Source organism: Capronia coronata (genome assembly GCF_000585585.1).
Source record: "Capronia coronata CBS 617.96 chromosome Unknown acBCG-supercont1.2, whole genome shotgun sequence".
Lineage (NCBI taxonomy): Eukaryota > Fungi > Ascomycota > Eurotiomycetes > Chaetothyriales > Herpotrichiellaceae > Capronia > Capronia coronata.
In genome coordinates this window covers 839164-864719 of record NW_006912894.1, presented here as the reverse complement: position 1 = coordinate 864719, position 25556 = coordinate 839164, and the positions used below count along the sequence as shown (strand labels likewise).

The 25556-nt window shown below is 52.8% G+C and overlaps 10 protein-coding genes across 10 annotated transcripts; 7 read left to right on the top strand and 3 right to left on the bottom strand.

The window, feature by feature from the left end:
* Positions 1-184: 184 nt before the first annotated feature.
* A1O1_01982 (uncharacterized protein) lies at positions 185-2143 on the top strand (the record flags this gene model as incomplete). The annotated part of the gene is made up of 4 exons (XM_007722894.1): positions 185-407; positions 513-1054; positions 1271-1666; positions 1778-2143. The coding sequence occupies 4 exons, from the start codon at positions 185-187 to the stop codon at positions 2141-2143; spliced, it is 1527 nt and encodes a 508-aa protein (XP_007721084.1).
* Positions 2144-3330: 1187 nt separating this feature from the next.
* On the top strand, positions 3331-4171 carry A1O1_01981 (uncharacterized protein; the record flags this gene model as incomplete). The annotated part of the gene is made up of 2 exons (XM_007722893.1): positions 3331-3418; positions 3561-4171. 2 exons carry the CDS (start codon positions 3331-3333, stop codon positions 4169-4171), a joined length of 699 nt encoding a protein of 232 aa, XP_007721083.1.
* A 1288-nt stretch (positions 4172-5459) lies between these two features.
* Positions 5460-6716, top strand: A1O1_01980 (alcohol dehydrogenase; the record flags this gene model as incomplete). Its single annotated transcript, XM_007722892.1, has 5 exons — positions 5460-5790; positions 5852-6343; positions 6401-6480; positions 6542-6628; positions 6684-6716. The coding sequence occupies 5 exons, from the start codon at positions 5460-5462 to the stop codon at positions 6714-6716; spliced, it is 1023 nt and encodes a 340-aa protein (XP_007721082.1).
* Positions 6717-7829: 1113 nt separating this feature from the next.
* On the bottom strand, positions 7830-9502 carry A1O1_01979 (uncharacterized protein; the record flags this gene model as incomplete). The annotated part of the gene is made up of 2 exons (XM_007722891.1): positions 7830-9362; positions 9413-9502. The coding sequence occupies 2 exons, from the start codon at positions 9500-9502 to the stop codon at positions 7830-7832; spliced, it is 1623 nt and encodes a 540-aa protein (XP_007721081.1).
* A 348-nt stretch (positions 9503-9850) lies between these two features.
* A1O1_01978 (uncharacterized protein) lies at positions 9851-11119 on the bottom strand (the record flags this gene model as incomplete). Its single annotated transcript, XM_007722890.1, has 2 exons — positions 9851-10999; positions 11048-11119. The coding sequence occupies 2 exons, from the start codon at positions 11117-11119 to the stop codon at positions 9851-9853; spliced, it is 1221 nt and encodes a 406-aa protein (XP_007721080.1).
* Positions 11120-11768: 649 nt separating this feature from the next.
* On the top strand, positions 11769-12276 carry A1O1_01977 (uncharacterized protein; the record flags this gene model as incomplete). Its single annotated transcript, XM_007722889.1, has 2 exons — positions 11769-12068; positions 12154-12276. The coding sequence occupies 2 exons, from the start codon at positions 11769-11771 to the stop codon at positions 12274-12276; spliced, it is 423 nt and encodes a 140-aa protein (XP_007721079.1).
* A 565-nt stretch (positions 12277-12841) lies between these two features.
* On the top strand, positions 12842-13504 carry A1O1_01976 (uncharacterized protein; the record flags this gene model as incomplete). Its single annotated transcript, XM_007722888.1, has 1 exon — positions 12842-13504. One exon carries the CDS (start codon positions 12842-12844, stop codon positions 13502-13504), a length of 663 nt encoding a protein of 220 aa, XP_007721078.1.
* Positions 13505-14447: 943 nt separating this feature from the next.
* On the top strand, positions 14448-16697 carry A1O1_01975 (acetoacetate-CoA ligase; the record flags this gene model as incomplete). Its single annotated transcript, XM_007722887.1, has 3 exons — positions 14448-14567; positions 14639-16465; positions 16530-16697. The coding sequence occupies 3 exons, from the start codon at positions 14448-14450 to the stop codon at positions 16695-16697; spliced, it is 2115 nt and encodes a 704-aa protein (XP_007721077.1).
* A 1605-nt stretch (positions 16698-18302) lies between these two features.
* Positions 18303-19684, top strand: A1O1_01974 (uncharacterized protein; the record flags this gene model as incomplete). Its single annotated transcript, XM_007722886.1, has 2 exons — positions 18303-18405; positions 18477-19684. 2 exons carry the CDS (start codon positions 18303-18305, stop codon positions 19682-19684), a joined length of 1311 nt encoding a protein of 436 aa, XP_007721076.1.
* A 1724-nt stretch (positions 19685-21408) lies between these two features.
* A1O1_01973 (uncharacterized protein) lies at positions 21409-23952 on the bottom strand (the record flags this gene model as incomplete). The annotated part of the gene is made up of 2 exons (XM_007722885.1): positions 21409-23257; positions 23318-23952. The coding sequence occupies 2 exons, from the start codon at positions 23950-23952 to the stop codon at positions 21409-21411; spliced, it is 2484 nt and encodes an 827-aa protein (XP_007721075.1).
* Positions 23953-25556: the final 1604 nt, after the last annotated feature.

Below are 25556 nucleotides of genomic sequence, written 5' to 3'. Positions count from 1 at the left end.
TTCACACCGGCACGGTTGTTACTCAGCTGTGAGGTGAATCCGATTATCCATTCCTGTTTTCCGGGGTGTGGTGTCCTTTCCCCAGGGCGCACGCACGCATTGTAACGCAACAGCCAAAGCTCCCGTCGGCAGCCATTGAAGTGCGCTTCAATTTGGCAGTCTCACGGTATCACAGTATCACAGTATGGGGTTCAAGTTGTTTGCTTACCTGACCGTGCCCATCTTATTGGCTTTGGTCAGTGTTGCTGGCATCGCATCTGTCGCCCTGTACCGATTGTACTTCCATCCACTGTCTCAGGTCCCGGGGCCCAAGTTGGCTGCCATTTCACGCCTGTATGACTTCTACTATGATTGCATTCTGGGCGGGAAGTTTGTGTTCAAGATCGAGGAATTGCATAAGATCTATGGTGAGTTCCTGCTTAGAATCACACACATCACCATCTTTGTTTTCAGTCGCTTTGTTCCTATCATCCACAATACACATGGTCTAACATCATGCCCAACCCAAACAGGTCCAATCGTCCGAATCGGTCCGAATGAAGTCCACATCAATGACCCGGACTTCTTCGACGAATTCTACAACGTGACCAGCCGTCTCGACAAAGATCCGTGGTACTATGCCTTTGTGGCCTCGCAGGATGCCGGGTTCGGCACCGCCAATGTCGACCTCCACCGCGCCCGCCGGAAAGCGATGAGCCGGTTCTTCGCCAACTCGGCCATTTCCAGTCTCGAGTCGTCGTCGCGGGAGAAGGTGGCCAAGCTGTGTCGACGGCTCGAGGGGATGCGCAAGGAAGGCAAACCCGTCAATCTGTCCAATGCCTTTCGCTGTCTCGCCGCCGACTCGGTCACCGACTACTGCATGCCCCGCGGCTTCAATCTGTTGGACTCGATCGATTTCGCCGACGACTATAACCGCCAGGCTCGCACGATCTCGTATATTGCCGTCTGGCATCGACACATTCCCATCATCATCCCGCTGTTCATGCGCATGCCGAAATGGTTCGTCGAGATGACTTCCACCGAGGGTGGGAAGATGGCTTTTGACTTTCAAGCGGTAAGTAATCCCGGCACCTGACTCCTGTTGTACTAGTGAATGCTTCGTCTGGGCTATATTTTGAGCAAGACTGATTCTTTCGTTCCTGGGTGTGAGGCGATGTGCCTGGTTCCAAGTGACCGACTTGTCCTTGTTCGCTGTTGGATAACATGGCATACCATAAATTTGCAATTGTCGACGAGAGAGAACGCTAATGCTGGAATTCAACTCACGCAGGACCTCGCCCGTCAAGCAGCAGAAGCCGCCCACGCGGAGAAGCGAAGCGACAAATCCGTCCTCGACGGCATCGTCAACTCGGACGCCATCCCCGAAAGCGACAAGACAGTGGACCGACTCACGCAGGAAGCACGCACGCTCGTCGGTGCCGGGAGCGAGACCACCGGGATCGCCCTTGAGACCATCACATTCCATGTGCTCGCGAACCCGGAAGTCCGGCGTCGACTGAAGCAAGAACTGGCCGAGACTGCGAGCAAAGCTACCAAGGGGTTGGAAAACCCTCTAGCCGACTACGCCACGATCAGACATCTTCCGTATCTCACAGCCGTCATCAACGAGGGGTTACGGCTGTCGAACAGCGTTTCTGGGAGGCTAGCTCGCGTCGACCGAAGGAATGTATGGACGTACAACAACAAGAGTGAGGCGAAGAATGATAATACATCCACCTCGACCACAACCTCCGAGAAGACCAGCGGCAAGATCAACGACTCAAACTCGAAGCGGCAGAAAGATACCGAATCCAAATCATACGTCCTCCCCCCAGGCACGGTGATTAGCATGGCCATCCGCGCCAACCACACCGCCGAAACCATCTACCCGGACCCGCTGGCTTTCAAGCCCGAACGATGGCTCGTGGGACCCGACGAACTGAAACGCCTCGAGAAATACTTTGTCCCATTTGGCCGCGGCGGCCGCAGCTGCATCGGCAAGGAACTGGCGCTGATGAATCTGTATCTGACGGTGGCGAATGTCTTCCACGCCTTCGATGCCGACCTGTACCACACGGCCAGGAGGGATCTGGAGATCGAACATGATTTCTTCTCGCCGTTTCCGCCGCTGGAGTCGAAGGGGTTGAGGGTTATGTTGAAATAGAAGGAGACTGGGGTTGAGAGAGAGTGAGAGAGAAGAGAGTGAGAGTGAGAGTGAGAGAGAAGAGAGTGAGAGTGAGAGTGAGATAGATATTTCTTTTAGCGTACTAGTATATATATATATATATATATATAGCTCTGCGGTGAGTTGTGAGATGGGCTTTCGAAGAGAGGAAGGGGGATACTGGACCGTAAACATAACCTGCCTGGCGCAATACCTACCTACCTTACTGCTTGTTCCTCTTTCTTGCCTGGTCGAATCGGGTAGACACGTCTATCTTGTGCGTTGCGTGTAGATAGAGATACTTCATACCTGAGGTAAAGGCCTACTAGGTTGATAATAGGTACGGAATAGGGTAGAAAGAAGAGGATGATGATGCTCATAGGGGACGAAAGGAATCACTGTCTTGTGTCTTGTGTATATCTCATTCTTGCTCCTTCAAGTAGATACCTGGCATGTAAGTGGTGAGACTTCTGAGGCTTGCGAGATACGAAATACGCAACCAGGCAGCTATTATTATTAACGGCCCCTGGAACTGCTGTCAACTCTGTACTAAAAGGTAGCCTCCTTATTAGCCCAGGCACCTGTCAAAGGTTCCCTAGGTTCCGCGTTGGTCCTTTTCTATTAGTTGGGCAACGTGGAAAGGAGGAAAATAAAGGACACGCACGTTCTGCAGGGACATACTCTGTACATTGATTATAACAACAATTCCCCTAAGCCTCGAGTTTGCAACCCGACCTTCGTCACACTGAGGCACCGGCCAACATTCTACTATCAATTGTTAAAGTAGACGCCTTGCTTCGACAAGCTTTTGAGAGGCATCGATCGAAATTCTCTTCAGACCTTCGGCCATCTATCCACCGAGTACCTGAACTCCTCGAGCCCTGGGCGGATTGGACCGGATCCCTGTATCGGATCTGAGACAAAAACATCTACTTGCAACATTTACCTGGATACCTACCTACCTACGAGAGACTTACCAGCAACCATAAACATTTCGATCAGTTCAGTCTTGCAACGATGGTTCACGTGGAGCGCAACTTCGCTGGCGATCCTCACGCGCCGTATGGATATTGGGGACCGCCGACGTCGGTAGCCAAGTGAGGAACCCCTGTCACTGTCCCTGATCCTGCCAGCAAGGGTACCTAGGAGAGCCAAGTATCCAAAAGTCCCAATTCGCTGACTGTGAGATGTTGTCATGTAGCTTTTGTGAAGAAGACTATGGTGTCACTTACTGGATAGCCGAGCTCGTCAACAGCTTCACCAATCTTGCTTATGGTAAGTGTACTTGCCTACTAGTAGGTCCCTTGAGGAAAGCATATCCGGTATCTTCTGCTGTTAGGCACAGCTTGAGGCCCTCATCGGATCGAAGTGATAGATACCAAGCAAGGCGAACTCGACTGACCACATGGTGATCTAGTGTACTGGGCCTTCAAGACGCTCGCGCCCGGAGAAAGTCTGATCTCGACCACGGCGTTTCCCAATCTTGCCCTTTTCGTGGTGGGCGTGGCATCGTTCGCGTACCACGTGACGTTGAAATACGGCACCCAGATATGTGACGACCTCTCGATGTTCTGGGTCTGCGCGGCCATCATCTATGAGTTGTACACCATCGACCGGTCCCCCACGTTCAGCCTGGTGTTCGGCTCCACGTTGACCCTGGTCCTGGGCGCCATCAGCGCAGCTCACTACAGCATGTACCAGCTCTGGCTGCACAACATGACATTCGGGCTCCTGGTCACAGCCATCTGGCCACGCGTCTTGTACCTCATCTACCATCGCTTCCAGGGTGAAGAGAAAAGTTACTGGATCGGTCGGTTTCGCGTGGGCGGCTTCTGTTTTCTGGCCGGGTTCGGGGTGTGGTTGATCGACGGCGCGGCCTGTGGCTGGCTTCGAGAGATGCGGAGCTCTCTCGGGCTGCCGTGGGCGTTTGCGTTGGAATTGCACGGTTGGTGGCACATTCTGACGGCGTTGGGGGCCGGGTATTGTATCCGGGTGACGAAGGTGTTGACGAAACGATCATCAACGTGAGATCTGACTGGCAGTGGCAAGGCTGGGTACCGATTTGGATACTAGTACCACGGTAATCTCGCCGCCAGGTTCAAGGTTTCAGGGTATCAGGGTTTCAGGGTTCTGTAGCACCGATTACCGCGTTTGTGCTACGACTTGAAGACACTGCAGTCACAGTACGAGTAGGTGAGGTAGTCAGCCGGTATGGAGGAAGACCAGGAGGATGGTGGAAAAGTGGTGAGAAAATGGATCCAGCGAGATCAGCGATATTCAACAATCAATCAATCAACACAACGTCAGTCGCAGCCACTGGCCCTGACAATCACTGCGGTGGCTGAAAGCTGAAACAGGTCTTTTCTACTTTTTGCCTGCGCTGTTCCATCAACTTCAACTCCATTGTGACGGAAGCACAGTTCCACTGCAGGCGGCTAAAATATCCGATTGGCTGGCATGGCCAAGCGGCCGACGACTCAAAACGCAGCACGAATCAGGGTGGAGACTAAATGCGGGGAACTTTGACGTCGTTGCCAGTTGAGGCTCCTTGCGGCGGAAGGTGCCAGCCTGTGATGTTTCAGGCAGGCAGTCGCGACCAAGTGATAGTACAGATTTCCAGAGGCCAATCTAGTAGATGCTACTAGTATTAGTAGATCTTTATACTATAGGTAGTAACTGCATCTGCCTATCTCTAGACTGTCCATCCATCCATTTCCCATCATATCCATCTCCTTCGCCATCCCCGGTTCCCATTTCCATCAAAAATACCAGCCACAGTGACATGACATACTACTGTATACTGTAATGATATCCATGGTGAGACCATCTCTGTCATCTGTGGCCGCTGCTGCTATCGAACCGACCCATACCCAGATTCAGCCTTGACCACCTTCCTCTACAGAGTACGTACCAAAAATCTGAAATGATCGTCTCAGACTCCGCCGTCATTCTGGCGTCCAGCTACAACGTCATACCATGCCCCTTACAACTTTGATAGCAGCTACGGCAGCATCATTATATCACAGCGCTGACACAAGTACAACAATCATAAAAATATATATAACATCAGCTTCAGCAGCCCGATCCTGTTCCAGCCAATCGACGTCGCCCTCGATATTGCCTGGCAAATGCTGCTTGCTCCTGACTATCGTTAATCAGACCTCAACCTATTTCTAACTCATCCTTCTACAATATTCTTCAAGCCTGGTCATCCTCTGGTTGTTCCTGACGCTACACCATCACCGTCTTGTCTCTTGTCTCCTATCCGTCGACTTCTGTCTTTCACGAATAATAGTATCCCCTAATTACGGCCACCATGCCTGCAAATGTACTCCGAATACAGGGGGGCATGTTGCGGACTTGTCTTCCCTCGGCCCGCTCGATAGCTCAAACCTACAGCAAGCAGCGACCATTCTCTTCTCTTGGTCCACTGCGGTCGCCGGTAGACCAACAGAACCGACATACGTCCCGAGACCGCTCGGCTACTGCAGATGCTCCCTCAATCCAAGAAAAGCTGCCAGACCCTAACCGCACGAATCAACGGCTAAGCGAGTTTGACCTGCATGACAAGGTCTTTGTCGTGACCGGCGGCGCACGTGGCCTCGGCTTAACATTGGCCGAGGCGCTAGTCGAGGCTGGGGCGAAAGGTAAAGTGACGGTCCTGATATCTTCTTGTTTCTGTGCCATGTCTCACTCACGCGCATCTAGTGTACTGTTTGGACCGGTTGCCCCAGCCGGACCAGGAATTCCGGGACGTCCAGGACCGGCTGGGTCCCAAATACGGCGGCGAGCTGCTCTACGACAGGATCGACGTGCGTGAAGCCGAGAGCGTGGATCAGGTCATTTCCAAAATCGCCGACCGACACAAGCGGATGGATGGCGCCATCACCGCCGCTGCCGTGCAGAATGTGACTCCCGCACTCGAGTATCCTGTAGACCAGATCATGGACATGATGGACATCAACTACAAAGGTGTCTATTGCACGGCCGTCAGCTGTGCTCGCCAGATGATCAAGTACAATTGCAGCGGCTCGATTTTGTTGGTGGCCAGTATGAGCGGCCTGGTCGCCAACAAGGGCCTCACCTCGTCTGTCTACAACTCCTCCAAAGCCGCAGTCTGCCAACTGAGCCGGAGTCTGGCCATGGAATGGGGGAAGGTTGTCAATGGCAAGCCTATCCGAGTCAATGCTCTGTGTCCTGGTATGTGGTCTGCCGTGACGGGCTATGGCTCTTGAAAGCTGACCGCCCATCCTATAGGCAATATCATCACACCTATGGTGTCGAAGAATTTCGAGGATGACCCGAAACTCAGAGAGACGTGGGAGCGAGCAAACATGGTCAGTCAGCCTCCGTTTCATCCAGTAATATGGAGAGATGGTATGCTAACGGGTGCTTCAGCTCGGACGAATCTCTGAACCTCATGAATACAGAGGAGCCGCTCTGTTCGCTTTGAGCGATGCTAGCACCTTCATGACTGGGTCTCAGGTAAGCTCTCTTTCCATGAGTCCGTCGTGGTTGTCGGAGTCGTGCTAATGTCCAGCTTATTATCGACGGTGGCTACACCGCATGGTAGCTGTCTGGGATGGAGTCTTGTTCTCCCGGTATGACGAAAGTCCTCCTCCACAGTCCACAATCGGCCGTACCCAAGCCAGACACTGCCTTTGAAGGCGTCGATCGACACCCGAGGACCATCCCAGTCTACATTACATGTCTAACAAGTCGAGCCGATCCGACATCAGCCTCATCACAGCCTCATCACAGCCTCATGCCGTCGAGACTTGTCCATGAAGTGAAGCGGTGTTTACATGGTGGCCAACCTTCAGAGGCCGCTGTTTCGACATCAAAGCAGAGCTTCCCTCTCGCTCTGGTTATCTCGAAGGCCATCCTTGGCTCATTGCATTATATTCGATAACGACTTTGATTATTTTATCGGAGGACATTTGCTATAGACCTTTGGTGTCATGTTGGTTGACATCCGTGTTGCATAGAGCCGGCGGTTTGTACATTATCAGCGATGGAGTGGTCAAAACGCTGTGTTGATGTTATCTTGAATGTCTAACATGATATGTTTTTGTCATGAGCAAGACCCAAAAAGCTCACATCTGACACCTTTTTAGTGTATGCTGCTTTGCTCCTGTTCAGTCATTCCACACTGGATCCAAGAAATGGACAGAATCCTGTGACATGGTAACAAACATTCCATTTTGGCCGGAGACATAGATAATACACAGTCGAACAAGAAAGGAGATCGGAGGCTTCGTAGCTGCACCTATGATCCAGTAACCCTCGAATCCACGATTGGGCGGGCCACCGCCATGGAGGACCCCTCGGTCTTTAAAATATCCCCTTGGTCAATGTACAACGGCCAGCAGAGCCAAACCCTTCGTCCGTATCACACTGCATGGACCTCGAGGGAATGGGATAAAGTGTACAGAAGTTCCACGCGCGGAGATGCTCGCACTTGTGACTCCACTGGTCTCTCCCAGCTTGCGGGTGCTCTGATGGATTGACCGCTTCAGAACCGCTCCTGTTGACGCTGCGGCGGCTCGCATTGATATGCTGCATTTTCATGCGAGCAGCCCGTAACCAGCCATGAGAAGACCAGGAACAGTGTGGTTGGGTACCAGGCCATATCTCAAGCGGATTGGTGACGAGCTCCCAGATATTGTGCCAGATATGACAAGCTTCAGTTGGCGTCTTCCCTTCTGGAAGCCAAGGGCGCCTCCGAGTTCTTGTCGATCCGCATGGGTCCCACAGCGCCGGCATTTCGCTGGTATCTTTGCTCTTCCAGATCTTGCCTTCGTTGGGCCTCGTATTTGGCCACCGCAGCGGCGCGTTTCTCCTGCTTCTCCTTTTCGATCCTCTTCAGCTTCTCCTTCTGCCAGGTGTCACTCATATTGCCAAGCGTACTCTTCCATGCCTGTTGTCCCTTCTCCTTGACCAGATCAACGCCCTTGTCGATGACACTGCGGTCCGTGACTGGCTTCACTGGCTTCGCTGGAGTAGGCTGGACAACCACCGCAGGCTTCTGGGCCACGTTCATCTTGGAGAAGCTCGTCGAGGTGGGCGAGTTAGGCTGGCCGCGCGGCGGGAGCGGTCTCAGGTCCGCCCATTTTCGGAACGCCGAGTTGTACAACAACATGGACTGGAACTGAGTGAAGATGCTGTTGACCAAGAAGTATAACTGCAGGGCGGCCGGTTGAAACGCAAGACAGACGAATGAACCGATGGGCAGGAGTGGGGTGAGGATCCGCACTATGTTCCCCATGTTGTTGACGGAGGCCCGTTGACTGATCTTAAAATTGTAGTAGGTCATGACCCCGATCATTAATGGCAGGATGTATGTCGGATCAGACAGTGAGAGGTTGGTCAACCAGAGAAAGTGTTCCGACTCGAACCCGGGCACAGGCAGTGTTCCAGCATTGCGCAGTAGACGGAACGCTCCAAACCCCAGAGGAATCTGCAGCATAAGACCGCCAAATGCTTTGGGAAGAGAGATGCCGTATTCCTTGTTGATCGCCCTCAGGGCATGTTGTTTCTCCATCGCCACTTGTCGATTGTTGGTCCGAAGCGCCTCTTGGAGTTCGGCACGAAGTGGTGACACCACCCCTTGTACTTCTCGCAGCCTTGCAGACTGGTCACTCCCAGCAATAAATGCTGGAAGAGTAATGAGGCGGACCAGGAACGCAAGCCCTACGACCGACGCAGACCAAGATAGCCCGGCCGTGATGTGGAGGTGCTCCAGTAAAACTTCCAACATGGCCGTCGGTCCCCAACCAAAGTCGAGACCGCACACGTGTTTCAAATACCCAAGCCCCTCCGGAATCGAGGCTAAATCTGGCGTCGCGTCCACCGTGTCTATAGGAGGCGTAGCCCCGTGGGGTTTAAGTATTGCGTTTTCCAAATCTCTGAGAGCTTCCGGTTCCGCAGCGCTGACCGGATGAGGATGAGTGAAAGTGAGGTCGGGAGTCTCGGAGGTTGCATGCGACGCTTTGAAAGTCCGGGCTGTCTCGACAACATTTTGGCTCGAGCCCGACGCTGGCGCAGCTGTCTCCGTCAAAGATGGTTGGGCGGCCGCAGCCTGTTCAGGATTCTGCTTGCTTCCCCAGCCGAACAGTGATAGTGAGCGAGTCTGGTGTGAGCTCTTTAGGCCCGCTGCGGCCGGGCTTCGTGTCACCCTTGTTGTCGGACGCGCGACTCGGGAAGTATGCAGAGAGAACTGAACGATCAGTCTGTAACTCGTTGAACATGGTCGAAATGATCACCTACATGCCGCACCTCTCGCGATCCAATAACTAATCTTTGCCGCACATTGCCTATACCTCGACCGGACCACCTCAGTCCCTGGGATAACGACATTGTAGGCACGGCACTGACTGCTGCGCTTCGTATCACCCAACACGAATCAATGGTGAAGCTTGAATACTACGTACTACTATGCAGTGGTAGAAAATATAACATGATACTTTTTAATGGGAAGGTGCGCCGAGTTTATCATGAAGTCTATTGGATGCACAGTCTGGGTCACTTAATGTGGATTATCGTAGACAATCTATCTCTATTCTCGTCATTCCGGATGCTTTCATCAGGCCCATGTCTCGTTGTTGTATCAGCAGCGTCCTGTCACTGCGTGCGAAATGTCAATCGACATCTCAGAGACCTAGGATAAGATAGTGCGCCGTCTAGTTCAGTGCCTTTTGACGACCTTCAGACGTATTTCTGAACCACAGCCCCTCCTCTCTTGAACTCTGCCATATCCCCCAGCACCTTTGTCTTGTCCGTCAACTCGGTGATCGGGAGGGGAGTTTGCAGAACAAAGTTCCTACCACCTGGCTCGGCCCGCTGAACGAAGTCATACACATCGCCAATGGTCTGGGTCGTATTAAACCTGGATGTCAATCGCGTGCCTGATCCTAAGCTGATTCTCAATGTGACTGTGGGCTTTGACTCGTCAATGTTAACCGTGGGAGCAGCCGAAGCCCCTGATGCGGTAGCAGCTGGTGCGCTGGATTCTGCGGTGAAAGTACCAGGCATTGACTGTATCCCAGGGGTCGGACTTCCCAGACGGTGGCCAGATCCATCAAAAGGTCGGAACTTCTTCTTGGGCTTGACATACTTCTCCTCGTGTTGTTTGATCTCGACATCCACTTCTTGTCCCGGCAGCACATTCATGATATTCAATGGTGCCCGTCCCTGTCGAATCAAGTTGAGGATCTCGGCGTTTCTTGGGTCGTCGACCCTATAGAGATCGCCATCATCAACGCTGAAGCCATCTTGCCAGAAGTGAAGAGTACGCTCAACACGCTCTGCCCTACCCCTCGGCTGAGGGGCTGCAGGAATCTCTCTTGATGGAGCATCGTCGCCTCCCAATGTGCGCGCGGAGCCAGTGAAGTGGGATTTCTTGGACGACGCCGTATCCTTTGGCGGTGGCCCAGCTTTCTGAGCCTTTTCCAAAATTCTCTTTTTGAGGTCATCCGGGTTCTGCACCGCCAAACCTGACTTTTCACCTCCCGCAAACAGATCGTGCTTTTCGTCGTCATCAGAGTCATCCCCATTCGCACCGCTTGCTCCGACGTCACCTAATGTAGCAAACTTCTTCTTCTGTGCAGACGAGGCCTTCTTTGGTTGTGAAGAGGAGGCCGAAACAGGAGCAACGGGAATTGGCTGGGGATCAGATGGGCCTTCTCCTAGCCTTCGACCGAGACCGTATTGTGGATGAGATTGATTTGTGGTGGCTGGGGCATCGTCTTCAACGTAGTCTGAGCTCGAATCATCGACCGGGTCGTCCTGAGCAGCGTAATAGTTTGCAAGGGAGGTTTCGAGGTTCCATTCGTTTGCGGCGAGATATTCCCGAGCCTGCGGAAAAGTTAGCTTCGACCATCGACAAGAAAAGGGTCAGCAAACCTGGTTAGGATCTGTTCCAACGATGGTAGAGAATTGTGCTATCAGCGTATCGTGGTCTGGAGCGTCGGCCATGGTGAATGCGAATGATGAGACAAGATCAACGGAGAGTTGGGAGGGGTTGGAAGGAGGCAGAAAGAATCCCCAAGTCTCAAAGATTGGTCTGTTAGTCGGAGAAACAACGTTAACCAAGGCTAGAGGAAGACTGAGTGGACAACAAGGCCGAGACAGCGGCGGGATAAATCCTTTATGACACAGAGGTGACTTGGTCTTGATTGCGAGGCAAAGGTGGTGAAGGTATTCAAGTTGGTGAATGCTGTTAACTCGTGAATTAGTACGCAGTAGTAGCGGTACGTCACTAAGAGAAGCCTGCAATTCTTATGTAACACACCTGTGATTGGCGGTGGGTTGGATTTGTGCCTGGCATCCAAAGAAATCGTCGCCAACTGCCAGCTACTACTAGTATAGTAGAGCACAAACAGTACCTACCTCTAATAACTGATGAATGTCCCGCTCATCACCAACCGCTGTATACTGTGTACAAGGACGCGGCCATCGAATCCCTTACTGCTTTCCGCGAGCATCTCTGTTTCTCTATCTCTGAATATCCCCTTCAGTGACCTCCACTTCTTACAATGCATGAGCTTGTGCAGTTTCCTTGAACGCCCCTCAATATCTCCCTCGAGCTGAATCGTCGTTCTCAACACCTCCATCTCCGTCGATCATGGCTTCACGATCCGAACAGTCACCCTCTCCACCCCATGATCTCTCTGCGTCTCAATTGACCATTCCCTCCGACTCCGAAGCATATTCCTCATTATCTCCCCCTTCTTCTTCGCCGCCTCAATCCTCAGACAACAACGGAACTCAACCGGTGATAATATATCAACCTCCCACAATCTGGGGGATCTTAAGAGGAGCTGCCATAAATCTTCTATTGCCCTTTGTCAATGGCATGATGTTAGGTTTTGGTGAACTCCTGGCTCATGAGTTTGCCTTCCGGTTAGGTTGGAACGGGACAAATGTAAGAGCCAACGGGATCCAACTACTCCTTCTCATAAGGGCGGCTTCGTTCGGTGGTGTTTGATGCTAACAGAATGCGTTTTCAGGTATGGCCCCGTCACCGGAGCTCTCATTCGATCGGACCGGGAGTCGAGGTGAGGGATGACCCGGTCGGACGCAGAAGACGGAATGTATCAGACGATACAGCCGCCGCGGCTTCACTGGAGTAAAAGTATAGGGATCTCAACTTCAGTTCTATCAAGAATGCATTTCGAAGAGGAGAGAATTCCTCCAGACAACCACCTTCACAAACTGGCCGTCTCCATTGGGGTGGCAGTGTATATAACTTTCGCGGACAGGAAAGAACTTGTTCAACCGGTGTTTGGCGTGCTGCTAAACGTTGTCAAGAACGATGGCGAACCGCAACTGCTTGGGAAAGCGGACCTACAAGCTACAGCATCGTATGCCTGTTGACTTACTCTCCTCCGATTGCATTTTACGGTCTCTTCATCCACAGTTACCGTTTAGTGGGTTACAGTGTCCTCTGGCATTTCACGACCCCTTTTGTGTCAAGTCCTATTCTTTAATTGCATTGAAGTCCGTCTACACAACATACACTCTCTCCTGATACCTCAGTCGTTCACTCTTGTCTTACCTTGCGTGTTACATCACGGACCGAATCCCTGTCAACGACCAAACTTTTATTCGCCAGCCTTTTACCAGCCTGTCCGTTCCACAATCCCCGGTCAACTCACACCAGCTCGGTGCAAAACGGTGATGCTTCTGCGCAGAATCATGGTTCCCGAGGCAGCCGACACATATGCCGTCGATATCACTCTTCTTTTCTTTGTCCTGGGTGGTTTGATCAGCCTCGGTTGTGTGATTGTGGGTGTGGGTGTCTACATCGCTAGATATTGCAAACGCCGGCGTCGAAGTCAACATGACAAGGAATCCACTCTGGGCGATGTTCGTGGCCACCGCCCGAGTCGTGGCACCTCTACCATACGGACGTGGTCCTCTCGAACGTTGGTTGAGGACGAGACGCAGATGCCGGATGATGAACTCAGGAGGAGGGTGGCAATACTCATGGCAGGGAACCCTTCTATCGTGGGTGGAAGAGAAACATCAGAGCAACAACGAGTTCAAAAGGACAGGAGGATTCGCGGGTTTGCACTTCCTGTGTTTCTGCCCGAAATGAAGAAGTGGGTGAAACGATCGCCTAGGCCGGGTGCCTCGTCGATTTTGGTTGGGAGGCCGATTGAATTACCCGTGGTTGAGGCCGCTTCTGTCTCAACTGATGATGGTCCGCCGGCATACTCTACCACCGCGCGGCGCAGCACAAGCACAAATTATGAGGAGCCTTCCGAGTTTGCATCAGATATTCATTCACAGGCCTTAGATGCCAGGAAGGATCCATCAACGCATCACATGAACCATGGAGGATCTGGCAATACCTGAAGACACAAGCCATTTCACTGGTCGCCGGAGCGGGCCGGGGGATATTCATACAGGAGACACGTAAGGCTGGCTTGGGATGGGCATGAGCCCTGACAACAGTATGGATATTATTGTTAGTCAATTGTTCCTCACCACCGGACGTTTCGCTCTAGAGGGCGAGGATTCGTGAATGCACTTGTCTATATCTCGGCTTTACCGTCTCCTCCGTGAAACCACTATGCATTGGAATATCCGTGACAGTTCTCACCAAAACACTGCAGACTGACCCGCAGATTAGTCTTCATAACAGTTTAGTTACCTGGTACCTACTCGGGAGACCGTACGCTGGTACTTCATACTGTTTGGTAGGCGGGTAGTTCTGATCCCTCTAGAGTTCTAACCGTTGTCCTTCTTTCGTCGCCCCCGCCCGCTCAACCTCCGATCTCCGCGAAGTTGTTTGTTTTCGGAAGCCGGCCCCGGCATTTTTGTGGGACAATATCGGGGGACGAGCCCCATCGGCGGTTGAACGTTCAGGGACCTTACCGAGGCTATACGGTGCGAGGTACTCACTTCAACATCCCGCGAGATCACTGATCGGAGGACCATTACCCTCTCTATTCCTGCTGAGGAAGACATCAGCGTCAGCGTCAGCTTCGAGGACTGGTCTCGCTCTACACTGAGGTATATTCATCCTTACACTTTAAGGAGAAAGAGTATATACATTCTTTCGACGGAATTGGTGCGGTACGGTCAGTATATATTATATTATCAGTCAAGAAAGAATCTCTGTCTATCTGTGGACCGATCTGACCCTGATCACTGCGGCAATCGTCATTTGCATTTGATTCACAGTCCAAGGAGAAAAGAGCCAGTTTGAATTACATTGCTTTTCTGCACGACCTGGTCTACTCTCGGACGACATCGATATACCTTATAAAAGGCCCAAAATAGCAAGACCGACACGATGGCAGAGGCACATGAACACTCGATACCGCGCAAGTTGTGGGAGCATCCTGATCCCAAGAGCACGCAGATGTGGAAGTTCAAGACGAGTCTGGAGAATGCCACGGGCCGGAAGTTTGAGGTATGTCTCCATGTATGTGCCCAGGTTGACGGAATCCGAAGTATTAATTCAGACCTTTTTGCAACATGCAGAACTACGACGAACTCTACGACTACTCCATCACCCAGAACTCCGACTTCTGGAGGCATGTCTTCCAATACTTCCCTATCGTGTACAGCGGAAAGATCCCCAACCCGGTCGTTAACGAAACTGCGCGGATGGACTCGATCCCGCGCTGGTTCCCGGGCGTCACGATCAATTTCGCCCAGAACATCCTTTTCTCGGGAGACGGACATGGAAACCCGGTCATCGACGCCGCCAAAGCCGACGACAAGATCGCCTGCACCGAGGTGCGAGAGGGCAGCTTCCTTGAACCGATCCATCACGTGTCCTGGAAGGAACTGCGGCAGAGGGTGGGCACGCTGTCACAGGCGATGAGAGCCCGAGGGGTCAAAAAGGGCGATCGCATCGCCGTGGTCGCCAGCACCAGCGTGGACACGTTGACGGTGTTTCTGGCGACCACGGCGCTGGGCGGGCTGTTCAGTTCCAGCTCCACCGACATGGGCGTCAAGGGCATCTTGGACCGGCTGACGCAGATCAAACCCAAGTATCTCTTCATGGACGACTGGGCCGTGTATAACGGCAAGACCATCGACCTGCGCCCGAAGATGAAGGACGTCATGGCCGGCATGACTGGCGTCGCCGAGTTCGAGGGAATCATTCCACAGGTCCGCTTCGCCCATTCGCCGGCTGATGTCTCGGCGGTGCCGCGGGCGCAGACGTGGGCCGGCTTCATCTCTGCCGCCAAATCCTCCGATCTGGAATTCGAGCCGACCGCCTTCTCGGATCCGTTTTTGGTCGTCTATTCTTCCGGCACTACGGGACAGCCGAAATGCATTGTCCATGCCATTGGCGGCGTGGTCATCAATGCTCATAAAGAAGGCGTGCTGCATCGGTCCATAGGGCCGGAGTCGACCCAGCTCCAGTACACGACGACCGGTTGGATCATGTACATGACTAGCCTGCAGGCGCTGCTGATGGGATCCCGCATCGTCCTCTACGACGGTAGCCCCTTTGTGCCGCATCTCACCGATTTCATCAAGTTGTTGGGTCAGGAGAAGGTGACGCACCTGGGTATCAGTCCGCGCTATCTGCAGACCTTGCAGTCGAACAACGTCATCCCAAAGAAAGTGACTGACCTTAGTCATCTGAAAGTCGTGACGAGTACGGGTATGGTACTTGCGGACCAACTGTTTGAATGGTTTTATGATCAAGCCTTCCCGGCTTCGGTCCACTTGGACAATATCTCAGGGGGCACGGATTTGGCTGCTTGTTTCGGCTGCGGCAACCCCATTGTCCCTGTATATGTGGGCGGATGCCAGTCTCGCGCACTCGGCATATCGGTAAAGGTCTACGACCAGACCGTTGAAGGCGGCAAAGGTGTCAAGGGCGTCGAGGTGCCAGATGGTGTGCCGGGTGAACTGGTCGCAGATAAAGCGTTCCCAACCATGCCGGTCACGTTCTATGGCGATAATGGGCCGCAACGGTACTTCGACAGCTATTTTGCACGTTTCGACAATGTTTGGACCCACGGCGACTTCATCATGATCCATCCTGTCACGAAACAGGTCTTCTTCCTCGGCCGCGCCGACGGCGTCCTCAACCCCAGTGGTGTACGTTTTGGTTCTGCTGAGATCTACAGCATCATCGAGGCCAAATTTGCCGATCGCATCAGCGACAGTATCTGTGTCGGACAGAGGCGGCCGCAGGATGTGGATGAGCGAGTCATGTTATTTTTGTTGATGAAACCGGGCCATCAATTCACGCCGCAGTTGGTGAGAGAGGTCAAAGAGGCGATCCGAAAAGCCACGAGTCCGCGGCATGTGCCTAAGTTTGTGTTCGAAACCAAAGAAATCCCGGTACGTTGAGGTCCCATGTGACAAGGGCACATTGAAACGGTTTGCTAACTGAAGTTATCTCCAGACAACCGTCAACCTTAAGAAGGTCGAATTGCCGGTGAAACAGATTGTGTCTGGGAAAGTCATCAAGCCATCTGGGACATTACTGAACCCGCAGAGCCTCGACTATTACTATCAGTTTGCAAAAGACGAGAATTTAGTGGACCTGGCAGAACCCAAGGCGCGACTTTGAACTAGCTAGAGAAAGATAGATATAGATTGGACAGGGTTAGAACTTACCAGGGACAGCAGTGTTGGCCAATTCGATGAAGAGCTCCGTCTCCCTCGGAGGCTTCCTTGTGAGTAGACACGCTGTCTCTGATACATTCTGTCGACCATGGAACGAGTTCAAGTGTTCGAGTCAGCGTGGCTGCATATTTGGAGGGTATTTGAACAGATGGACTCGTTCCTGGATGAGGCCAGTGACGACGTGCTCCAACATGCGGCGTGTTGGCCAACGATCTGCAGTGTTCAAGTTCAGTCTCTAGCACAAGCGTACATATCTTTACCTTGTTTCCAACAGTGTTTGAAGCCTGCTTCTTGACCATGGGAATTGTAACGTGGAACGCCGCTTCTCATGAGACATCAATTGAACTGTAGCATGGTGTCTAGACGTCCAAAGGTCGTCCAAGTGGTGAACGATGCAGGCCTGCGGTGTGACCTGCTACGACATCATCATGATCGGCGACTACCGCATTGATTGGATACGAAGATCTCTTTCGCATCCGCGGTGAGACAAAAGTGGCCGCCAAATCGGTCGGTGGAGACGGCGCGTGCAATGCCCTGGATGATGGATACTGAGGCAGACCGTCCTTGAGACTGTAGTTAGCTTGTGTAGTCTTGAAAAGAGCATCAACTGCTAGATGCGCAGAAATAGAGAAGTCCATTAAGACGTTGAATACCTTATCCACGTAAATGCAATTGTATACTTGTGTACTATAGTAGTAGGTGTGTTCACGATCATCTCCACATTGTATGGCTGCGCTCTGCTGTTGCAAGGTGGTGTACCACTTTACGCGTGTTAGTCGCGCGAGGTCATTTCCCGACGCGTCTCCGTCTCTCCACTTCACACGCGCAGCTGCGCGTCTGATTTAAGTCGAACTCTCGCTCCCTGTTCGCACCGGCAGTGAATGTCGAAACTCTCTCCTTGTCCGCGTTTCCCTCTTTTCCTCGACAATCTGCGCTTCACTGCCCACCATTCAACCATCCCTCCCTTCGGCCCAATCGCCCGCCACCTCAGCCGCTGTTCCTCTTATTCAATGCCTGTTTCTAACCTGCAGTAGCCTGACCGCTTTCCTGTGTCCGTCCTGCATGTCGCCGTCTTCTTCACGTCAAACCATTGGAGCTGTCATCCTTCATACCAGGATCGCGCGTCAGCACAGACTCCGCGTCCGAAACGACGTCCTTGACTGCGCCAACTGGTCATAGCCTCCAGGAGTCCGCCGCTACCATATACAATCTTGCTTTGCTCACCTCGTTGGACAAGTTTTCCTCCTCCTCCTCGAGTCTTGTGGTAGAGAGTCCTCCATCCTTATTCACAGCACTGCCTGGACTGCCTGGACTACCCGTGTCGAACAATTAACTTGTTGCCTGGGTCAACAGTATTCACTTGACCAACAAAGAGCCAGCCAAATTTGCGGCTCCGGTTCCGAGTTGGGAGCTTCTTCCCATAAACATATCGACACCAACACCAACACCAACACCAACATCAGCCCTTTAGGTCGTAGACCAAGCAACCAAATACCTTCCAAGACCTGTTCAACCACTAAAAACTCCCTCTCAAGAGCAAGCAAACACAATGGCAGCTCTATCCCCGATCAGCACGCCTGCTCGCCAACCATTTGGTGTTCTCAATGAGTCCAAGTTGCGAAGCATGCAAAGCTTGAAGAACCGACAAAATGGTAGGGTCTCTCTTTTCCACCTCCAGCAGCGTGGTTCTCAAGTACGCGTCCTGACCTGCTTCTTTGTATAGCCATAACTCCCAGTTCCGCACCTTGCCTCAAACGACGCGCTGTATCCCCCGAGCTAGGGTCTGACAGCGAGAACGTCGACCCCAACATTCTCAATTCTCTCAACAAACGCAAACGATCAGCTTTTGACGACGATGTCTCTGCCTCCAAGACCAACCGGTTCAGCTTGAACGTGACATCAATCCCACCTGCCAAACGCCGTCTCGAAACTCCCACACCGCGGCTCGACACCTTCGTCAAGCCTGCTCTTAATACACCGGCGTCAGCTCCAGCGGCAGGTCGTTCCCCGACGCGTAAACGCTCTGGTCTCTTACAGACACGGAAACGTTTCAACCCACCTGCCTTTCCATTGAGCAGCCAGTCTCCAGCGTTATCCATCTCGGCAGCATTGAACGGGACCAAGAGATCCAGACTGCAAGCACAGGCCCGCAAGACTCAGACGACGCAACCACGAACCATCGAAGACACGAAACCCAAGTCATGGGTTTTCGACATCTTCGAAGAGCCCGAAGAGGTGCAGGACTACCGTATGAACGAATGGACTATGATGCAGAGCACAACTGTATTGGACATCAGCGACGGTGAAAGCAAGGCTGCCAAATCGTTTTCCGAGCGGCTCGATAAGGGCAAGGAGAACGTCGATCCCAACGAGCCGTCAGCACCCATGACTAGATCCATGGCGGCCGCCGCTGTGGCAAAGGCTGTCTCGAGAAAGGACAAAGACGTCAACGCCATGACAGACGACGAGCGTAGACCACTGGCAGACCTGAACCCTTCAGAATTCTATGCCGAAGGCCTCGACGCAACAAGTGTGGTGCTTGTGCATGACGATGCCGTGCAGGAGGAGCAAGAGCCCGTACCTGAAGCTGGAGGGGACACAGCACCAAAACCAGAGTCCATTCACGACTTCAAATTCAAACCCACAACTCCAGCTGTGACATCCCTGTCCATGACCGCCAAGGTCGTTGAAGCTCTTGAGGTCCCATCGATAGCCAAGATCCTCAGCTCCGCCACGCCCTCTGGTGCCAACAAACCGTCGGAGTCTTCCCTGGTTGCCAATGTTACTGTCACCGAGAACTTGAATGCAGATGGCGGCATTGACATCTGGGAGAGCGAAAGCGCCAAAGACGAGAACGAAGCCGTCGAGCTCGACGCCCCGAGTCCCGCTTCAGTGGGTGATGTGAATGTCTTTGCCCTGCAGGAGCTATGAAGCACGGGCCGTGCCATGGGGTTGAGATCTTCAATTTGTTACTTCTTCCCGGTTCCACCTGCCCCAGGCATCCACCCCCCGTCACTCGGGCCCATTGGTCTCCCTAGTGTCTCCGGTGGCCTTTGCGCGGGCTTTCCTTTCCGCCTTTGGGTTCAACCAGTACCAGATATCGAGCTTCTGCTTCTGCTTCTGCTTCTGCTTCTCGATTGTCTTTCGGGCAAGGCGACACACGGTGGAATCAAACCCATATCGGGGCAGGCTGTACACATGGTGATGGATCAACATTGTCAGATTCAGTGTGGTGATTTTCTGGTGTGGTAGAGCTCCCGTTTGGTTCAATTCAATGCTTGAGACGGTGGAATATGGAACAGATCATGTCCCTGTTTTGATGCTTTTTGATTCGGGTTTCGTTGCTGTTTCTTGGTTGCTGATGAATGCGGCGATTGGGCGTCAAGGCGGATGTCCTGTGAACAGGGTTGCATTGTGAACATCGTGCTTTCTGTTTACTGCCTGGAACGAAGTTGGAATCATGAGTATCGAGTCCCTTTCTTGTCTGCAGATCGGAGGGAAACGAAAAGTCCCAGTCGGGTGGTGTGTGTTATCTTTTATCCTGTGCTGTGTCCCTTTTTTGGTCATCGCTAGAATACTTGAAAGTCCGAGCTGAACGGCTCAATGATGATGTCTCGCGCGTCTGAGCTCCATGCCTGCGTGGTCCTGGAGGAAGCACAATCATTCTCAACCACCTAGGCTGAGTGGGACATACAGTATGGTGGCTCCCTGTGCCGTGCGTATCAGTGTGCGGTGGTTGCTTATTAGGACCATCAAGCGGTCTGGCGTAAGGAGCGTATCACTGTCACTCACTGGCCATCCTGATGCTTAGCGCCTAGTACGTAGTTCCCCCGACATCAAGATCAAGCCTGCAGTGGTTGCAGTCGAGCTGATCAGGCTGAGATTCCGAGCCAAACGTGCCATTCTTAGGTGAGGTGCCTTCGGGATCCTTAGGGATGCCTCCCCAGCCTAGAGGTCCGAAACCCATAGTACTACAGCCACTTAGCGGCCATAATCAGATTCACCTTAGGTACCTTAACTGAAGCCAATTTAAGGCATGTGCCCGGGTACCCTACCTCTACTAGTAGATACCTTAAGGTATGCTGGCTGCGAAGTCGTGGTGAGAATGATAAGCGATTCGGGGGAGGTATATCCTCCTCTGGGTACTCCTCCTTTAGGTACTCCTCCTCGTTACCAATTCCTTCCCTGCGCCAACTCATCCTTGGTTCTCGGCATAGGGACATGTTCACTACTGCAAATTGAGCAGTGATCCGAGTGCAATGTGCCCATCAATGTGCCCATTCATTTGACCAATTGAAATTGCTATATACATGGATAAAATGCCTATCAACATAATCCATCGACGTCTTTTATTGCCCATCACAACGAACACGGGACTTGCAGAGTACTGCGAACCTCGAGAAAGCCCGGGGTGGGCAACGTCAGAAGCTGCAAATATGAACATCCCTCATTTCAACGTGGGAAAAGGCTGCTGGGTCAGAGCGAACTGAAGAGGACGTCGTAACAACACATATCATCTCCCAGGGGTCCGTCATATAAGCTCATTTCTTTCATCATCCTGAACATTCTCTCTCCTCTTTTCTCTTCGCTTCATATTAGCTCTGATTGCTGATGATGAGATCCGCTGGAGATCGCTGAAAACTGCCGAGCCCGCTCTACTCCCGGTCCAACTGGTGAAACTCTCCCCTCGTCTGAATTTTGTTATGCCATCCCAACGCCTGGTAGTAACGCATGCGAGGCAATCCATAAATGATGTCCTGGTCTAAGCCGAAAGGGCTTTGCATGGGGTTCGCAAAGAAAAAGGCTCCGTTGTAGTCTGACGCGCTTTTGCTGGCATTCAACAACGTCTTCAGTCTCTGCTTGATCATATCGCGCTGTTGGTGCGCGCTGTGCCAGAATTCCATCAAGCTCTCCAAGGCTTCGAGGCCGCTGGAGATCAGTGACATTGTCTGGCTCTTCTGGTTCATCACTTCCGACAGGATCCCTGCTGCCGTAATCGTGTCTAGGGCCGAAGTGATGGCGTAGCCACTAAAGGGACTGGTAGTGGTGAAACGGAACAGGGCGGCGTCCCGTTCCTCATTGTTGCTCAGTCTCTGCACCATTTCCAACATCAGCCGGGCGTGGTCATAGGCGCCTTGGATGTGGGCGTCGATTTGCCGTTGACTCATCTCGGCATGTCGTACGTGACGATGGAGCAGTAACGCGGTATAATGATACAGGATGTGGAGGCCGTTGACAGGTTCCGCGCTGCTGTTGTCCCTGCGCGAGCTTCTTAAGTGAGATGCGAGGTGTCCATGCCATGACTGCAACTTGTTCATGATATCGTGCCGGAATGTCTCCAAGAAGACACTGTAGTTGGTCCCTATTCGAGACCTCGGTCGACTGATTTTGCTAACTACCTCATGGAAGATTGTGGCGATCTGGACGAGGTACCCCAGAAGCCCGACATGAGATATTTGTTCAGCCAGGTCCCTTGGGCCATCGCGGCGATTGGGAGGGATGGTCAAGTCAAAGGCGGTAGGCAGAATGTCGCCCGTCTCGTATGCGGCCTGGTTGCAGGGTAGTCGTAGGTGACAGTCCGAGCGATACATTGAATTGACAGAGGCAGGGATGCAGCCGCTGAAGCAATCCATGATGTGCGCTGACCAGAACGTCCTCCTGCGGCATTCCACCAATGTTGCAAAGTCCAAGTCGAAGTCCAGTCGACCGGCATCACACACCACTCGCACACCCTCTTCAGTGTTGTATCCGAGTCCGAATGCGGTCCGCAACGCCGCACCGCAGAAATCCCAAGCTCGGTTGTATTCACCTTGGGATAAGGCAAGAGAGGCCAAAATCAGCCGGGTTTGAACTAATTGTAAGCTCAGCGTGTCGCCACATTGCAATACGGCATCATGGACGATGTCGAGGAACACCGAGCGATGAGTGTCTCGACCGGCGCGTCGTGCGAACACTGTCCCTAGGGCCAAAATCGCATAGAGTAACATCTTGTCCTCCGCAGACTTCGAGGTGCGAGTTTCCACCCAGCTAGTGAATTTCTTTCTCGGTAATGTGCAATATGCTGTGCTGTCCACATGTGCAAAGTATTTGCCGACATAGTATAGGGTCAAGCCCCGGTGAAGTTCGTAAGGGTCATTCTGCCACGAGAATGAGGGTGTGGATGACGTGTTTAACAGCGATTCGATACTGAACCCGTCGGATAGACCGCCTTCAGAGACGGGCCGTGGCGATGCAGATAACCTAGCCCTCTTTGACGGTGGCCTCCTATCCAAACCATCGTCGTTGGCATGGTCATCGGTCGATACTGGAGACAAAAGGCTCTCCAACGGGAGAGAGGATCTATTCCCAGGTTTTGATAGAGGCGACTCTGGACCTATCAAGTCTGCTGAGGCCGTCGACTCTCTTCGTCCAGAAGGCCTTTCGGACATTTGTTCTACGGGCGAAGAGTACGCTGAGGAGTATGCTGACGGCAACGATCCCGATCGCTTCTGTCCGGTACGAGGGCTGCTCCGAAGGATTAGTTGACGCAACCCCATGGAAGGAGAACATGTCACGATTTCTTACCCGGCATCAAACTTGCACTCACGCCCAAACTTCCTGCACTGGGCGCACTTGGGCACACTGGGGTCACACTTGATCTTCTTCTCCCTGCACGTGTTGCATGCCTGGCCCAGCCGCTTCCTTGGCTTTCCAGCCTTGGTGGTCCCCCATTTGGGATTGACAGGCTCGCCATCGGCGTTCTTCTGACAAACACTTCCGTCGTCGTAAACGTAACAGAGGCCTTTGCCCGGTACAAGCTCCTCCCTCACAATCGTTCGACCATGTGTACGATCCGGAGCTGGCCCTGGAGGAAAAGCACCAAAGGTTGCAGCCGTCCTGTCTGACGGAGCCGAACTGGTAAACGGCCAAAAGGGGGATTGAGTTTGCTCTGGATGGTGATCGTGTAATCGGGAATTGACGTCCGGTAGCGGTGCTGCCAGCCTTTCGGAAGGAGGATACGAGGATGGGGTCGAAGTTTGGCGGTTCAATGCCTCGTGATTCACGGGAAGAAAATCTCTGCGGTTCAATCCTGGCCTGGGTTGTATGAAATTCAAGTCCGGACGGCCAGTGCCTGAGAGAAAGTTGCTGAAAGAAGGCAGACGGGGTTTGTGTGAGAAGTTGTTCCCACGGTGGTCGTCCGATGTTGGTGATTGAGCCATGGAGGCCAACGGCAGGCTCGACAGCTCTCGGACGGTAGGACAAGGGCAGGTCAGATTCTGAATGTCGTGCCTCTCTTCCAATCGCAAATCAGAAGCCAATACGACACCAGCTGCCATGAGGCCAGTGTTGAAGCTGTAAAACACTTCAGTGTCGAAAGAATGTGGTACTCGATGGACGACACCGTCTCCGTTCCCGGCGCGGAGCGCCCTTCCAACAGATGAACGAATGTCGTGGACGTCTAATGCTAGGTCAAGCCGCCAGGTTGAAAGCTTCCGGCAACGTCGAAGGGACAAACGCCCTCTTTCTTCCTAGCAACGGCACTCAGTTGATGTCGTCCGTCCCGTGAATCTCTACTCCAATAAGATCAAGGATGTGCTGCATCCCGTTGCTCCGAAACCCGAGATAGTAACCCGACAGACAGTAAGGAGGAACAGATTGGGGTGACCACCGTTGTCGTGCGGGAGCGTTGTGTCATTCAAGTTCGGTCGTATGACATACGAGAATTCGAAAGGCAGAGAGGGCAGTGCCGAAGTCCCTGCAGGCTTACTTTGTACAGGACGGCTGCCGACAGGACTGATGAGTGGCGATGAGAAGGACGGAGCGAAAGGATTCACCCTGGCCGGTCAAAATTGACAGACAGGACAGTTCTGTGCCGCCGTCAACGAGCACAGGATCAATAATAAGGTCCAGTCTGCTGTCAGGTGGAAGCGGTCCAAGCATCACGAGAAGGAGAGAGGAGCATCAGAACAAGGTGGTAACAGCCATGGTAGAGGGGTCTGCATCAAATTTAGTAGTGCATGCGGGCTCATCCATGCAGTCTTGGGTAAGAACCCGACGTAGAAGCAGATCACCAAGATTGGAGCAGGGAAGAAACATTGGTGTGAGCCTTCTCATCAACAGAGTGGACGAATATGTGGTTCTGGAGCAGACAGTCAAGGTGATGGACTGGAATGGCGTCTGCGCTGACATGGGTTGACGGGAAATAATGGGGATGACGGCCTCGTGGACTCGCATTTTCCTAGCAACTCCCGGACAGCATGATCCATACGGGTACGCATGCCATCTGACCCTGGTCGATCGCTTACAAGAATGGTAGGGACCGTGACGGGACGCGTGAGGGAGGCGTATTGGTGGACCCTGAACAAGTAAGTGTTGGTGGTGGAGGTGTGCCGGATGGGTCAACCAAGGTGAGGATACTCAGGATAGACGGATGGTATACAGCAGCGCAGGCAGAGGACGTCCACTCGGGTCGCGGCAGAGGATGGACCGTTGAGGTTGGCGGCGGAGAAGAACACGAGAGGCTTTGGCACTTCAGGCTTGCAAGAGAGGTGTGGTTGACAGTTGGAGGTCATGGATCGTGGCCGTGGGTCGAGGGTCGGGGGTCGTGGGCCATGGGTGGTTTGATCAAGGCATGGATGATGGCATCCTTGACTCTGTAGGACATTCGAATTGTGGGGAGAACAGGCGACCAGGCGACAAGCTAAGAGCATCTCGAGGCCACTAACTGTTGGACAATTCGACGTAGCTTGAGCTGCGGCTGCGCTGTTACCTGTCAAAACCGAACCGATGTCAGAACTGAGCGAAGTGCCGGCTCTGTGGCTGA